The 13,855-nt window shown below is 48.5% G+C and overlaps 1 protein-coding gene across 15 annotated transcripts in view; it reads left to right on the forward strand.

Annotated features, from left to right (window-relative positions):
* Positions 1 to 13,855, forward strand: part of AGAP1 (ArfGAP with GTPase domain, ankyrin repeat and PH domain 1) — a 635,310-nt gene that overhangs the window by 216,176 nt on the left and 405,279 nt on the right. For 9 of the 15 annotated variants that reach the window (XR_008523125.2, XR_008523124.2, XM_054550020.2 and 6 more), the window contains exons 3-4: positions 7,028 to 7,115; positions 7,852 to 7,863. Coding sequence is in view for 13 of the 15 variants with exons in the window: in XM_054550020.2 (XP_054405995.1) it covers positions 7,028 to 7,115; positions 7,852 to 7,863 (100 nt within the window). In the remaining 2 variants the exon portion in view is untranslated. The remainder of the gene's footprint in view (positions 1 to 7,027; positions 7,116 to 7,851; positions 7,864 to 13,855) is intronic. The other 6 variants (XM_054550021.2, XM_024243256.3, XM_024243257.3 and 3 more) reach the window with 1 other exon arrangement.

The raw sequence follows: 13,855 nt of genomic DNA on the forward strand, positions 1-13,855 counted from the left end.
GCCCGTGGGAGACAAAGCGTCTCTCAGTCCCAGTGCTGTCTCAGAAGCCTGGGGTTCCGCAAGACTGGCCTGGAAAGAGCCGCCTCTTTCTGTCTTTTGTGTGCTTTGTCACCGCGGCACTGGCAGGGTGTCTTAAGCCTATTGAAGCCGTCCAGGAAATATGCGTTGAATGAATGACACAGGCTTGGCAGTGTTGTTACCAGGAGATTTTCAGAACAATCCCGCAGTTTCAGTTACTTCCTGTTAAGACAGCCGCTGCCACTCGGGTGCTGTGATGGGCACGGAACAGTAGTCACAGTGCTTTACTGGTGGTAATGGTGTCAATACAGCACCGGCTCTGTGCGGGTCGTGTTCTAAGTGCTTTACAAAATTACTTAATCCTGACAAGTGCCCCATGGGGAGGGGTAGGTACGGTTATCCCCATTTCACACATGAGGAAACCGAGGCTCAGAGACATGAAGAACCTGCCCAAGGAGCCACAGTGAGGAAGTGGCGGAGCTGAGGTGTGAGCCTGGAGGTGGTGCTTCCACCACCGCACTGCCTGATAGAACTTTCTCGACGGTAAAAACCTCCTGCGTCTGCACTGCCCAGTGCAGTCACAGCTGGCGTCACGTGGCTGTTGAGTGATTGAAACGTGGCCATTCAATGCCATCAAGGAGCTGCATTTTAAGTTTGATTCTAGTTCATTTAAATTGAAATAGCCACGCAGGGCCAGCGGCCATCCTACTGCCAGCATTACAGACTAACTGATCGTCAAGTATCGAACCACCTGACTTGGCAGTTCAAGGTGTTACAGGTTCAGAGAGGGCCCACGTGATCATTCCAGCCCATAATGGAGGATGCTTACCACCAAAAACTTGTGCTCTGCCGGTATTTTGAAAGCATGTGATTTTCTGGAATGTCTGCCCAGAGCTGGAGGAGACAGTTGCGTTTGAGGCAGCGTGGGCTCCTCATTCTGAAATGGACTGTCTTAAGGCTTGCTTCAATTTGCTGACACCGTGGACTTCCATGCTGTTGGTTCTGCAGTTCTCAGAACAGTCCTGTCCCTGGCCCAAGTGTGGATGGAAGAGATCCTGGCAGGTCCACCAGCTCTGCTCTAGCCCAAGTGCCTTCCTGTTGTGGCATCAGCGGGCACTGGTCCTCATCGGCACCCCCAGCAGATCCCTTGTGTGCTGAGGAATGCTCAGGGTCTGAAGAAAGCGCTGCTTTGTTCCCTAGGCAGCCTCCAAGTGCCTATAGGGCTGCAATTGTTTCCCTCCTAGCACAGCCCCCCCAGGACAGGTGGCACTTTAGGTCAGCGTCCCAGGAACCCAGCCCCTGCTTCACAAACGCAGCAGTGACATGATGTCATGGCAAGCCTCCAATAGGCCCTTTATGTAACATTTTGCAATAAATCTTTTGAAATCTGTCAGAGAAAAAAATTCAATGTTCTCTTTCTTCTCGAGAGTGGTAGTACCATGCCTTATGTTTTCTTTTCTTTTTTTCTTTTTTTTTTGTGATGGGGTCTTACTCTGTCACCCAGGCTGGAGTGCAATGGCGCCATCTCGGCTGACTGCAACCTGCCTCCTGGGTTCAAGTGATTCTCGTGCCTCAGCCTCCCGAGTAGCTGGGATGACAGGCAGCCGCCACCACATCTGGCTAATTTTTGTATTTTTAGCAGATACGAGATTTTACCATGTTGGCCAGGCTATGCTCGAACTCCTGACCTCAAGTCATCCGCCTGCCTTGGCCTCCCGAAGTGCTGGGATGACAGGCGTGAGCCACTGCGCCCGGCCTTATGTTTTCTGAAGTTGCGCTATGGTCAGATTGTCCATGACCAGTTGCTTTTGGTGCTGCACAGGAACCAACCGCTGCTGGCTGCAGATGTGTGCCCAACAGCAAAAGCTTGATGCTTCTGTCAGAGGGGAAGGCACATAGGCCCTGGACATCTTGCCTGTGTAGGGGACCTCAGTCCCCAGCTCCTCACATCCTATTTGTGTGTCTCCATTGACCTCCAACTGGAATTTTTACTAAAAGCCTTGATTTCCTTTTCAGCAAACCTCAGGGTTAGTGTGGGGCGCTGGAGAAATCAGTTTAGAAAGACACTGCATTCCCTTTGGCTTTGTGATATGAAGGGCCAAGTGTGGGCTCCGACGCACTTCATGTCCCTGCACAGACGATGCAGGGTTGACAGTGGCGACCTCTTCCTGCCTTAAGTACGTAGTTCTGTGATTTTCAAGACACCTCATTCCTCCTCACGTAGCTCTTTGGCTCGCTCTGGATTGATTTCCTCCATCTTGGTTTACTTCCAGCAGCTGCTCTGACAGCTTCACGGGTGGTGTGACACACTTGAAACGGCATTTTGACCCCTTATTTTATTTTCCTTTCACCATCAACTGTTAATTTCCACCAGCGTTTCAAATTAAAATAATGCCATCATGTGTGACTATGAGGTGGTCTGTGAGATGGCTGTTCCAGCCAAACCAAACCCCTTCCCACTCCACTCCAAGATTGATTGCCTTTGTTCCCCTAAGGGAGAACTTATGGGAGAGCTTAATTTTTGCCCATCTTGTTAGGCGGAAGAAGGCAGTAACGTTGCTATGCAGAGAAGGCACAGACCAAAGGATGTTTGGTTTTGGAGCATTTTCTTCCTCGAGAAAGAGAAACTGATGTTAATTAAAAATTTAATTCTGTGGCATACTGTTTTGGATTTTCCCAGCATGAAGCTGACATTAAGCGGGTGCCCCTGAGCAAAAGAATAATTAGTAGGTAGAAATTCTCTGATTATAGAGGCTCAGGGTGAAAAAAAGATGTACGTCGGATTAGGAGGGAAAACAGCTTTATTTAGAATCTGTCCACACAGCCTGGCTTGAGCCTGGCTCTGAGCCTTAGTAATAAGCATCTCATTCATACTCACCAGCAGTGGAGTCATTCATTTACTCATCCATTCTTTTACTCGGCCAGTGCTGTTGAGCGTCTGCCTTGGGCTCTGCATTACACAGGGATTCAGAGAACAAGGCAGGTAAGACCCGGTGCCTCTCTGAGGAATTGTCAGTATTGGAGGGAGCCAGATCAACATACTGATGTTTCCAAAATAATGTGTTCCCTTGTAAGATATCCTTGGGGCAGAGACCTAAGGGAGCTTTGAGGAAAGGCACCCAGTTGAGGCTGTGGCAATAGGAAGATGTCTTTGTCTCTTCCGGCTCCTGTAACAAAATATCATACACTGAGCAGCTGATAAACAACAGAAATGTATAGCTCACAGTTCTGGAGGCCAGGAAGTCCAAGATAAAGGCACCTGCAGATTTGATGCCTAAGGACCTGCTTGCTGGTTTGTAGGTGGCATCTTCTTGCTGTGTCCTCACGTGGAGGAAGACGCGAGAGGTCTTTCTCAGGCCTCTTCTATAAGGGCGCTAATCTGCTCCCACAACTGCTTCACCTTGTAATACAATCACCTTGGGGGTTAGGTTTCTTTTTTTTAATTTTTATTTATTTATTATTTTGTTTTTATTTTTTGAGACAGAGTCTCCCTCTGTCGCCCAGGCTGGAGTGCGGTGGTGCAATCTCAGCTCACTGCAACCTCTGCTTCCCGGGTTCAAGTGATTCTCCTGCTTCAGCCTCCCGAGTAGCTGGGATTACAGGCATGGACCACCACGCCTGGCTAATTTTTATATTTTTTTAGTTGAGACAGGGTTTCACCATGTTGGCCAGTCTGGTCTTGAACTCCTGACCTCAGGTGATCCACCTGCCTCGGCCTCCCAAAGTGCTGGGATTACAGGCCTGAGCCACCGTGCCCAGCCGGGGGTTAGGTTTCAACATATGAGTTTGGCTGGGAGTGTTGGGGGTAGGAGGGGGAAGCACAAACATTCCTGCCATAGCTGAAGACTTCTCAGAGGAGGTGACATCTGAACTGATAGAGTAGGTTTCGGGGAATGATTGATGTGGAAAGCTTTAGTTGCCTGGAGACAGCAAGGCCTGTTAGGATGGGGCTTGGTAGCTGATTGACTAGGAGGCCTAGCAGGGAGCGGGCAGACGAGAGGCAGCAGGGTTGTAACTGGGGTGTAAGAGGACAGGACCGGGTATAGGTTTTAGAAAGGCCACTCTGGCTGATGAGTAGAGAGTGGGAGCGGCCAGGACTGGGTGACGGAGAACATTTGGATCCGTGAGCTGTCACTCAGACAGCAGACCACGGTGGCCTGTAAATCACTGAGAACCTTTTTTCCACACTGTCATGCCAAATTTGTTCTCTCATATGTTTGTTTGTTTGTTTTCTTTTTTGTTGTTGTTTTTGTTTTGTTTTGAGACAGGTCTCGCTCTGTCACCCAGGCTGGAGTGCAGTGGTGTATCTCAGCTCACTGCAACCTCCGCCTCCCGGGTTCAAGTGATTCTCCTGCCTCAGCCTCCCAAGTAGCTGGGACTACAGGCGTGTGCCACCACGCCTGGTTATTTTTTTTGTAGTTTTAGTAGAGATGGGATTTCACCATGTTAGCCAGGATGGTCTTGATCTCCTGACTTCATGATCTGCCCGCTTTGGCCCCCCAAAGCGCTGGGATTACAGGCGTGAGCCACTGCGCCCAGCCCTGTGTTTGTTCTTATAGCTATTGGCTTCATCATCTACTTAACCAACATTCCTTCCTCCCTCCTGTCTCTCTTCCTCTCCTCTCCCCTTTATTTCCATCTCTCCTCCCTCCCTTCCTCCCTCCCTCCCTCCCTCCCATCCTTCTTCCTTGCCATCCATCTATCCATCGACCCATCTTGTGTTTACCAGGCCTTTGTTGGAGCCAGGGACTATGACAAGTGTACAGATTCGGAGTTGGTGTCTTGGCCCATATCCAGAGACAGAGATCTTGGCCCTTGGGGTCCTAAGTATAGTGGGAGGTGGAGCCCAGGGCCTCACCAGCCACTGTCAAGGTTCTCTGGGGGTGAGGGGAAAGCAGGGAAGCCTTCCCAAGAGAAAGCGAAGCCCTCGTCAGGTGAGAGGGGAGGGGTGCTCAGGTGACAGGAGCAGCGAAGTGTTCTTGTGGCAAGTTCATGGACCTGCTGGGCCCATTGGCTGCCAGCAAAGTTGTGTGTGAAGATTTGGAGGGAGACAGTTTGTTCCTAAAATGTTTGGAGTTTGGCCTCCAGGCAGCAGGAGTCTCCCAGGGCTTATGAAATGAAGGAATGCCACTTTCTCATGGTCTGTTTCCAAGAACCTCTCTCGTGTTCTCGGGGTGAAAAGCAGGTGCTTGCAGGCAGAGAGAGGCCCTAGAGGCTGCTTCCTTGATCCATGCACATTGGAGAGTCCACACCGAGGTGGCAGCAAGGTGCCCAGGAGGGAGCGAACTCCCTGACTTCCAGCCATTGGGAGTCGGGGATGGCTTCCAGCTTTCTGGTTGGAGAGGCTGGGTGTGATGTGGCCTCAGAAGCTGATGAGGAGACTGGGAGAGAGAGGCGAGGTGTGGACCCGTCGAGGCGTGAATACCGCATAGGTGGCGTATGGAGCTAAGTAGGGGCGCCTGGAGCTAGGGTGGACAGTTGCCAGGGGATGCAATTTGGAAATAGGTAACTTTTTTTTTTTTTCCCCTGCATCCAACCTTCTATCAATGAGTTATGATTCCAGAGTCTGCAGGGTGTCTCCTGTTAAATGAAATCACAGCTCATTGAGAGAAGGTTGGATGTGGACAGGCGCATGTTGGGACATTAGAGTGGAGAATCAGCTGGAGATGTGAGGATGGAGCCCTGGCGAGTCCTAGTATGTCCCAGCAGATGGAGGAAGAGCCCACAGGGCTGGGAGGGAGGTAGAGGTGGAAGCCAGTGTGAGAGTTGGAAGAGAGTGTCTTAGCAGCAGCTGCTGGTGATGGGGCCAGGTCAGAGCGAGACAGGCTAGTGGCTTTGAAATGGAAGTTGCGGGTGACCTGGTGGGCAGTTTCCTGGTAGCAACAGGGCCAGAGCTTCAGATAATTTGAGTGGAGGCAGGAGGGAGGTCAACAAGTGGAACCCAGAGCAAGCAGGGCGAGTCCCAGCTCGGGGAATGGCAGGTGGCCTTAATGAGCACCTGTGCCCAGGGATGGGTCCCTTGTGATGCTTTGGGCTTTTTAAGGAATCGATTCGATCATGCTTAAATTTGATTGCTAGAGATGTTCTAGTGGGGGAGGAAAAGATTAAAATGCAGGAGATTTTTGATGAGCAGCTTCCCAGAGAAGGCGGCATGGGGGCGTATCCAGCTCCCAAGCACAGGGAAAGGGAGGCTCCCTGTGGGATCGGCCCACTTGGAGGCTGGGAGGCCAGGTGTGTCCACTGTGTCAACAGGGAGGCTTCCTGTCAAGAAGCCCCTGGAGAGTCAGCCTTGCCGCCAGGTTACTGCTAGAACGGCGGCCCTCATGTCACCGTCACTCCTGAGGGTCGCCTTCTAATCCAGCTCAAACGAGCATCTTTGCCGTCTCTCCCAGCAGCCCCGGCACTGTCCCCTTTTTCTCGGAGATGCCTTGGTGGGTCCTGTGTCTGGGAGGCAGGTGTGTGCCCTCCTCGCCTGTGTGGCCGGCCCCTGCCTCGCTCCTCCACCCCCAGGTCTCCCCACACTGCCCTTTTCTGCTCCTGTTGTCCTGCCCCCAAGTCTACCCTTGACTCATCCCCTAGAGATGCTACCATGCGTGGGTCCTCGCCACTCTCCCCACGTCACTCAGCTCTGCCTTCGGGTGCCACCTCACCTGCTGCTTTTCCCAGTCTCTGGAGGGTGCACAGTAGATGCCGGCGGGCTAACTCGAGGAACACAGCCCTGATGTAAACAATGTGCTTGTTTTCTGGAAGAATGCCAAACCAGTGTTTATACCAGCATTGCTGATGCCGTTGCAGCTGTTGAGGCTGATGAGAACGTGAGATGTTAATTAAGAGTGTTGGACTCCCTTTTACTCCAGTAGAAGTATTGAATGAGCTTGTTTTTGGCCATCCAGCCAATGCTTGGTTATGTTTGTGTTTAGGCCTCCTGTCTATTTTAGCCTCTTTGTATTTGCAAAATGCCAAATAGAGTGATTTGATGATGCTTAACGGTTGTCCGTTTCTGTTTCAGGGAATTGTGGGTAACTTGGCCAGCGGCAAGTCTGCCCTGGTGCACCGGTACCTGACGGGCACATATGTCCAGGAGGAGTCTCCGGAAGGTATGCTGTTTGGCAGGCAGTTGCAAACTTAAGAATGTAGTTTTTTAAAATTTTTCCTTAGCATATTATAAATCATGACTTTGATGTATCACAGGTCAAGAAAGCAATGAAACATACCAAGCAGTAAAAACCCTTAAGTATGTGGTTTCTTCTGTAGTATTTTTAGCAAACCCATTATATTCACTTTGATATTTGGAATAGTACAGTAGAACCATGAAATACCATTGAATTTATTTCTTATCTAATTGTTCTGTCCTTTCAAATGTCCTTTTTAATCCAGTGTCCTTTTTATCCATTGTTACTCCTTTAAATACTGACTAGACATTCCTGTGATCTGGATATTGAATTTATACATAATTTGTATGTAATGTTACTTAGTCATAGATAAGAGCCTTTCTGGATAAGACATTCAGATTACCACCACCATATGTTTGAGTATGTTTCCCCCCTTATATTATAAACATTTAATAATCATTTTGCATGAGAGTAAGATTTTTTTTTTGCCATTAGGCATTTACTTCTTCAGTTAACATGTCCATATTTTATTTTTTGCCTTAAATAAAATTATGATAATGGTAGGAAAGCATTTAGCTCCCGTGTCCCCTAATGAAGGGGTGTAGTTGACAAGCAGTTTTCTAAATGAAATTTTCTCTCCGTGTAACTTTGTTAAATCCAACTCTGAGACACTGAATTTCTGGTTCCTTCTTTTTCTTACTGGCTGTTCCATTCTTTGCAGATATGGATGCAGGTAACTATTCATTTTCTTCATGGCAGCGCTTGTCTTGTTTTGGAGAGAGAGGAAAGGCACCACTTTGTACTGTAGCGTTCCCTTCCCTCCTTGTTCTGTGTACCATCCTATTTTGCTTCATTTTATCTTTTTTTTTCAGTTGAACATTCCACCCTGTTTTGTCCCTTAGTTGTCTTTTTAGCAGTAGTCCCAAGTAGCTTCACCTGTTTCCTGTAACACCTGTCCTAGCATTTAACTCTTGTCCTGAATACTGTAGAACTGTTCGGAGAAGTGTAAAAGTGGCTTGAGGCTCTGCCACCGTTTTGCAGAATTTTGCAGTCATGTCATGAACACCTCATACATCAGGAAAAGACCTTCCATACTGAAATGATGATTTAGGAAGATTAGAGGTGTTTAATGAAGGCTCGTATGTAGGGGTCAATAAGAGAAAGCTTGCCTGTCCACTGAGAAATGCATACAGATGCTACAAAATGGCATGATTTGGAGAAACGAGCAAAGGCCACAGTTTGCCAGGGCTCTGTCCCTGGGTTTTGACGGCTTTTATTTGCTCCTTTGTGTCAGAATATGAATTTTAGCCACGGCCAGCTGATGACACCTTTTAGAGAATCTTTTAGAGATATTCCTTTGGGTTTTCCACTTATTTTCAAGGGCTAGCTATTGCAGAGGTTATACAGAGGTTAACTCACCTGCAAATGAAATGACCACCTTTTCCAAGCAAATCTACCTTCAGGGCCCTGCAACTCTGTGGATTTCAACCTGGGACCACAGGAAGTTACATGAGTCGGGCCTGGTTTTGTTGCTGTTGCTCTGGCTGTCTCTGGCCCTGGGGTTCAGGTGTCTGGTGGGGCAGCGCTGGGGGCCCTGGGTCTCTGGAGTAAGAACAAGGACCACAACTCACTCATGGTGGCCTTTCTGCTATATGCCTATTTGGTCATTTTTGTGGCTTTTTGCTGTTTTCCCTTTGGACATTCACGGTGTGTTCCATCGTATTTGGGCCCAGCTGTGATGTCTTTTGCAGTGCATAATTGACCCGTACATTTTGACTAACACCAGGGCATTTCTCTTGAACGTTTATACATCAAAAGGAAGGATTGTGGGGTGACCTAAACTGATCACTAACAGCCCTGCTTCTTTGATTTTTCAAGTAATACATTTTTCTGCACTGAAATTTCATAGTATTGTGTATGGTTTTTAAAAATACATTATTTTTAAGAGTAGGAGCGTGGGCGAGTACCTCCCTTTCTTCATCTGCAAAGTGGAAGTAGCTCATCCCCTCCATGGGGCCCCATGCCCAAGGCTTCCTGGGTCAGGGGAAAGATCATGATCCCTGACCTTTTCTCATGCCCTGCAGCAGCCCTCCCTGGGCATGTGGCCTCTCACCTTTTGACTTGAGGTCCCAGGGATTGTTCTGTGGGAGTGTGAGGAGCTGACAGCAGCAGACACCCAGGTGCACCCCAGTGGGTGTGTGTCTAGGGCCCCCGGGTGCTGAAAGAATTATGAATACATGGCTCCTTGTGCCTGGAAGCCTCTTAGTCCTGCTGAATTCATGCTTCTCATGGCTGAGCCACCTTTCCTGTGTAGAACCAAGCAGGTGGCCACTGTCTTTGCCCCTCTTGATGAGACCAGGGAATGGACTTTTACTTCCTGTTCATGTGACTGTGTGCCTCATGACAGTGGCAGGAGGGAGCTATAACTTGTTGTAATGTAACTTGTAATGAAGGGAGCCATACTTGTTGTTGGGGAAAGAAAACAAATGAGAAGCCATGTTTCTTTCATACCACGGTCTTGCCATCCTGAAATTCCTTCTCATGCTCAGGGAGCCTATACCTGGAAAGTGATTTCAATTTTTGTCCAGTGAGTTAGTGTTGATCAATTACCCATGCTTTGCTTAATTGAGAAGCTTTAGGTATGGAGTGTTGTGGGTTTGGGATATAATTTATTGTGTTGTCACCTGGGTGTGTGGAGACTATCAAAGGGATGTGTTGTCCTCGGGCAGTGCTGGAGGCTGACAAAGCTGATGATGTCCCAGCCTCACCTGTGGTTACTTACCCACACAAAGGTGAGGGCACAGCCCATGGTGGGAGTGGTTGGCGCCCGGTTGAGGGATTGGATTTGGAGTGAGCTCTGTGACCATCCCATTTCTTGGTGTACTGCTACCTTCTTATCGGACCCCCTTTCCTTTTACAACTGCTAGAGTGATGAACTGGGCAGCTACTTTGAATGAAAGGCATTTTGCTGTGTATCTGCCTGTCCAGATAGTTCCTTGGATTCTCCCTGCGCTTGTTAATGTCTGTACCCTGTTCTGATTTAATTAGTGCGTGAATATCCTTTATATCCTAATCCTGACCTGTGGCTGGGATATGTAGATTGCTGGGAGGGATGAGGTGGTGAGGGCCTTCCTGTCTTCAGGGGAGAGCTCTCTCCTGGTAGAAACATTTCTGGTGCAGAGCCGTCTCCAGATCCAACCCTGCTTTTCCTCAGATACATCAGATGCATTTTAGCTCCATCCCAGAGGGTAATATCTGCTGTCTTTTAGTTGTATGATGCATTTGGGTTGATATTTTATTCTTGTAGTGAAGAGAGCCAACTCACAAGATTTAGATTATTTTATTTAATTTATTTATTTATTTTGAGATGGAGTCTTAACTCTGTCACCCAGACTGGAGTGCAGTGGCGTGATCTCAGCTCACTGCAACCTCTGCCTCCAGGATTCAAGTGATCCTCCTGCCTCAGCCTCCTGAGTAGCTGGGATTACAGGCACCCCCCACCGCGCCCGAATAATTTTTGTATTTTTAGTAGAGGCGGGGTTTCACCATGTTGGCCAGGCTGGTCTTAAACTCCTGACCTCAAGTGATCCACCTGCCTGGGCACCCCAGAGTGCTGGGATTACAGGCATGATTCACCACGTCCAGCCAAGACCTAGATAATTTTAAAGATGCAGTTCAAATGAGGGAAGGATATGAATATTCTGTTTTTCAATTAGTGAATTAACAATGCAAAAGTGGGTAGCACCATAGGGAGCTTGTGATTCCATGAAATCAGTCAAAGAGTAAACCTCTTGGATTGACAGATTCCTTAATATTATGTGTATGTGTGTGTGTGTGTGTGTGTGTGTATACACCTAGGTGTGTAATATATGTATGTGTACTTCAGTCCTAGCACTGTAGTAACAAACTACCACACACAGTGTGGCTTAAAACAGAAATGTGTTCTCATAGTTCTCAGAAGTCTGAAATCAAGGTGTTGATGGGGTTGGTTCCTTCTGCAGCTTAGAGGTTGAATCTGTTCCATGTCTGTGCAGTTCTGATTTAATTAGTGCGTGAATATCCTTTATATTCTAATCCTGACCGTGGCTGGGATATGTAGATTGCTGGGAGGGGTGAGGTGGTGAGGGCCTTCCTGTCTTCAGGGGAGAGCTCTCTCGTGGTAGAAACATTTCTGGTGCAGAGCCGTTTCCAGATCTGAGCCTACTTTTCAGCAGATGTATCAGATGCATTTTAGCTCCATCCCAGAGGGTAACATCTGCTGTCTTAATTGTGTGATGCATTTTGGTTGATATTTTATTGTTACAGGAAGAGAGCCAACTCACAGATTTAGATGATTTTAAAGATGCAGTTCAAATGAGGGAAGAATGTAAATACTGTTTTTCAATTAGTGAATTAACAATGCAAAAGTGGGTTACTCCGTAGAGAGCTTGTGATTTCATGAAAGCCATCAAAGAGTAAACCTCTTGTATAGACAGATTCCTTAATTGGGTGTGCGTGCTCACACGTGTGTGTGTGTTCATCTAGGTGTGTAATATATGTATGTGTACCTCAGTCCTTGGGCTGTGGTAACAAAGTACCACAAACTGTGGCTTAAAACAGAAATGTATTCCCACAAGTTGGAAATCAAGGCGTTGACAGGGTTGGTCCTTCTGCAGGCTTTGAGGTTGAATCTGTTGCATGTCTGTGCACAGTTGTTCTGATTTAATTAGTGCATGCATATACTTTATCCTAATCGTGGCCTGTGGCTGGGATATGTAGATGGCTGGGGCGGTTAAGGTGGTGAGGGCCTTCCTGTCTTCAGGGGAGAGCTTCTGGGGGCTGTCAGCAATCCGTACTGTTTCTTGCCTCACAGACTCCTAACTCCAGTCTCTGCCTCTGTCGCCACAGCATTTTCCTGGCTATCTGTGACTGTCCAAACTTTTTCTTATAAGGACACCAGCCCTTGGATTTAGGGCCCATCCTCCTCCAGCATGACATCATCTTTACTTGATCCCATCTGCAAAGACCCTTTATCCAGGTGACGTCACACCACAGGTCCCAGGGCTTAGCGCTTGAACGTATCTTTTAGGGCATACAGTTCAACCGGCAGCAGTGTGCGTGTTATATACCTGTGATGTTCTCCAGGGGTGTCCAATCTTTTGGCTTCTCTGGGCTACATTGGAAGAAGAATTGTCTTGGGCCACACATAAAATACACTAACACTAACGATAGCAAATGAGCTAAAAAAAAATACATATATATATACACACACACTAAAAACTCATGTGTTAAGAAAGTTTACGAATTTGTGTTGGGCCGCACTCAAAGCTGTCCTGGGTGGCAGGTTAGAGAAGCTTGGTTTAGACGGTCGCTGCACTTAGAACTGTTGGAGTTGGCCCCATCACTTGGTGGTGGTCACGGTTCTGCCAGCGATGCTTTTGCAAGCTCTGCTGGTGTTCTAGAACCTCACAAGGACTCATCAGCTGGCAGTGACCTTCACACCTCTGAGGACAATTTCACAGCTGCCATTCACTTCCTATAAAGAGAATCAGATGAAAATTACTTATTTGCCAAATGAGCCCTATTAATGGCTGCTGATTAGAATCGTGTGACGTTTTGGGTGTGTAATGTGACTTCCCTCGTGGTGTGTTTATGTGCTTAATATTCAGCATGCGCCTCCCTCCCCCAACACAGACCCCACATGATGCCACTCAGCTTTTAACTCTCCTTTCAAAAAAGAAAAAGTCAAAGGAAACAGCTAGGACGTCCAGTATCCAGTATTATGTGGACATTAGATAGGAAGTGTGGACCTGCCCGAGACACTTCACCCCCTGCAGGTGGGGAGAGTGTGGCGTCCTCCTGAGATCTTTTCAGGTTGCAGAACTGAGTCATTGCTCTGAGACCCGTGCCCCAGGACAACTCTCTCTGTGTCACCCATGGCATCCCAGGCACCCTGGGCCATGGGCCCTCCCGAGCTGTGCAGGGTAGCTCGTGTGCTAGAAGGACCTGAGCACCAGAAAAGCTGAAAGCCAGCACCACGTTGAGATCGTGGCACTCCTGAGGAGGGCAGAAAGGTGGCCCCACAAGCTTCCCAAGATGAGACTAAACTGTATATGGATTGAGTGGGAGCTTTTATGGTTGGTTGGTTGGTCGAGAGAGACTTAGACCAACTCCAAGCTGCAAAATGAAAGTACCGAGAGTAAGGTGTGCCATCTGAGAGCCGCCTTTATCCCAGATCTGGAAGAAACCCACATCCAGGTGTGAAAGTGACAAAAGGAGGGCCGGGGCCTGCCTGCCGCTGAGGCCCAGCGGCTGCCTGCGAGGGTCAGTGGTGTCGTAGCCTGCTGCCGCCACACAGAGGGATTTGCAGGGAAGGGCCGTAGCCAGGCATGATGTGGGAGCATTGGCCCTGGCGTTCCCGGGTCTTCATGACCTTAATTCAGCAGGGGCTCCTTCCTTCAGTGATGGAATCTGGAGTTTCTGATTGATTCTTAACCAACTCAAAATTTTAGGCAGAAAGCTAGCTCCAAGGCTGAGGCAGCCCTGAATGTGCCTAGGCCAACAGCCAGCGAGCTCCTGGCCGGGAGCCTGGTAATGAGGATGGCTGGTAAAGGCTGTGCCGGCCCTGTCTCCCTCCCAGAAGGGTGACCCTCCAGCCCCATGTCCAGGCTCTCCCATCTTCCCAGCTCGGGCCACACATAGGCAGCAGCTGCCCCCATGCTCTGTCCCAAAGATGGAACACATTG

The sequence above is a fragment of the Pongo abelii genome, chromosome 11 (genome assembly GCF_028885655.2).
Source record: "Pongo abelii isolate AG06213 chromosome 11, NHGRI_mPonAbe1-v2.0_pri, whole genome shotgun sequence".
NCBI classification, from domain to species: Eukaryota; Metazoa; Chordata; class Mammalia; order Primates; family Hominidae; genus Pongo; species Pongo abelii.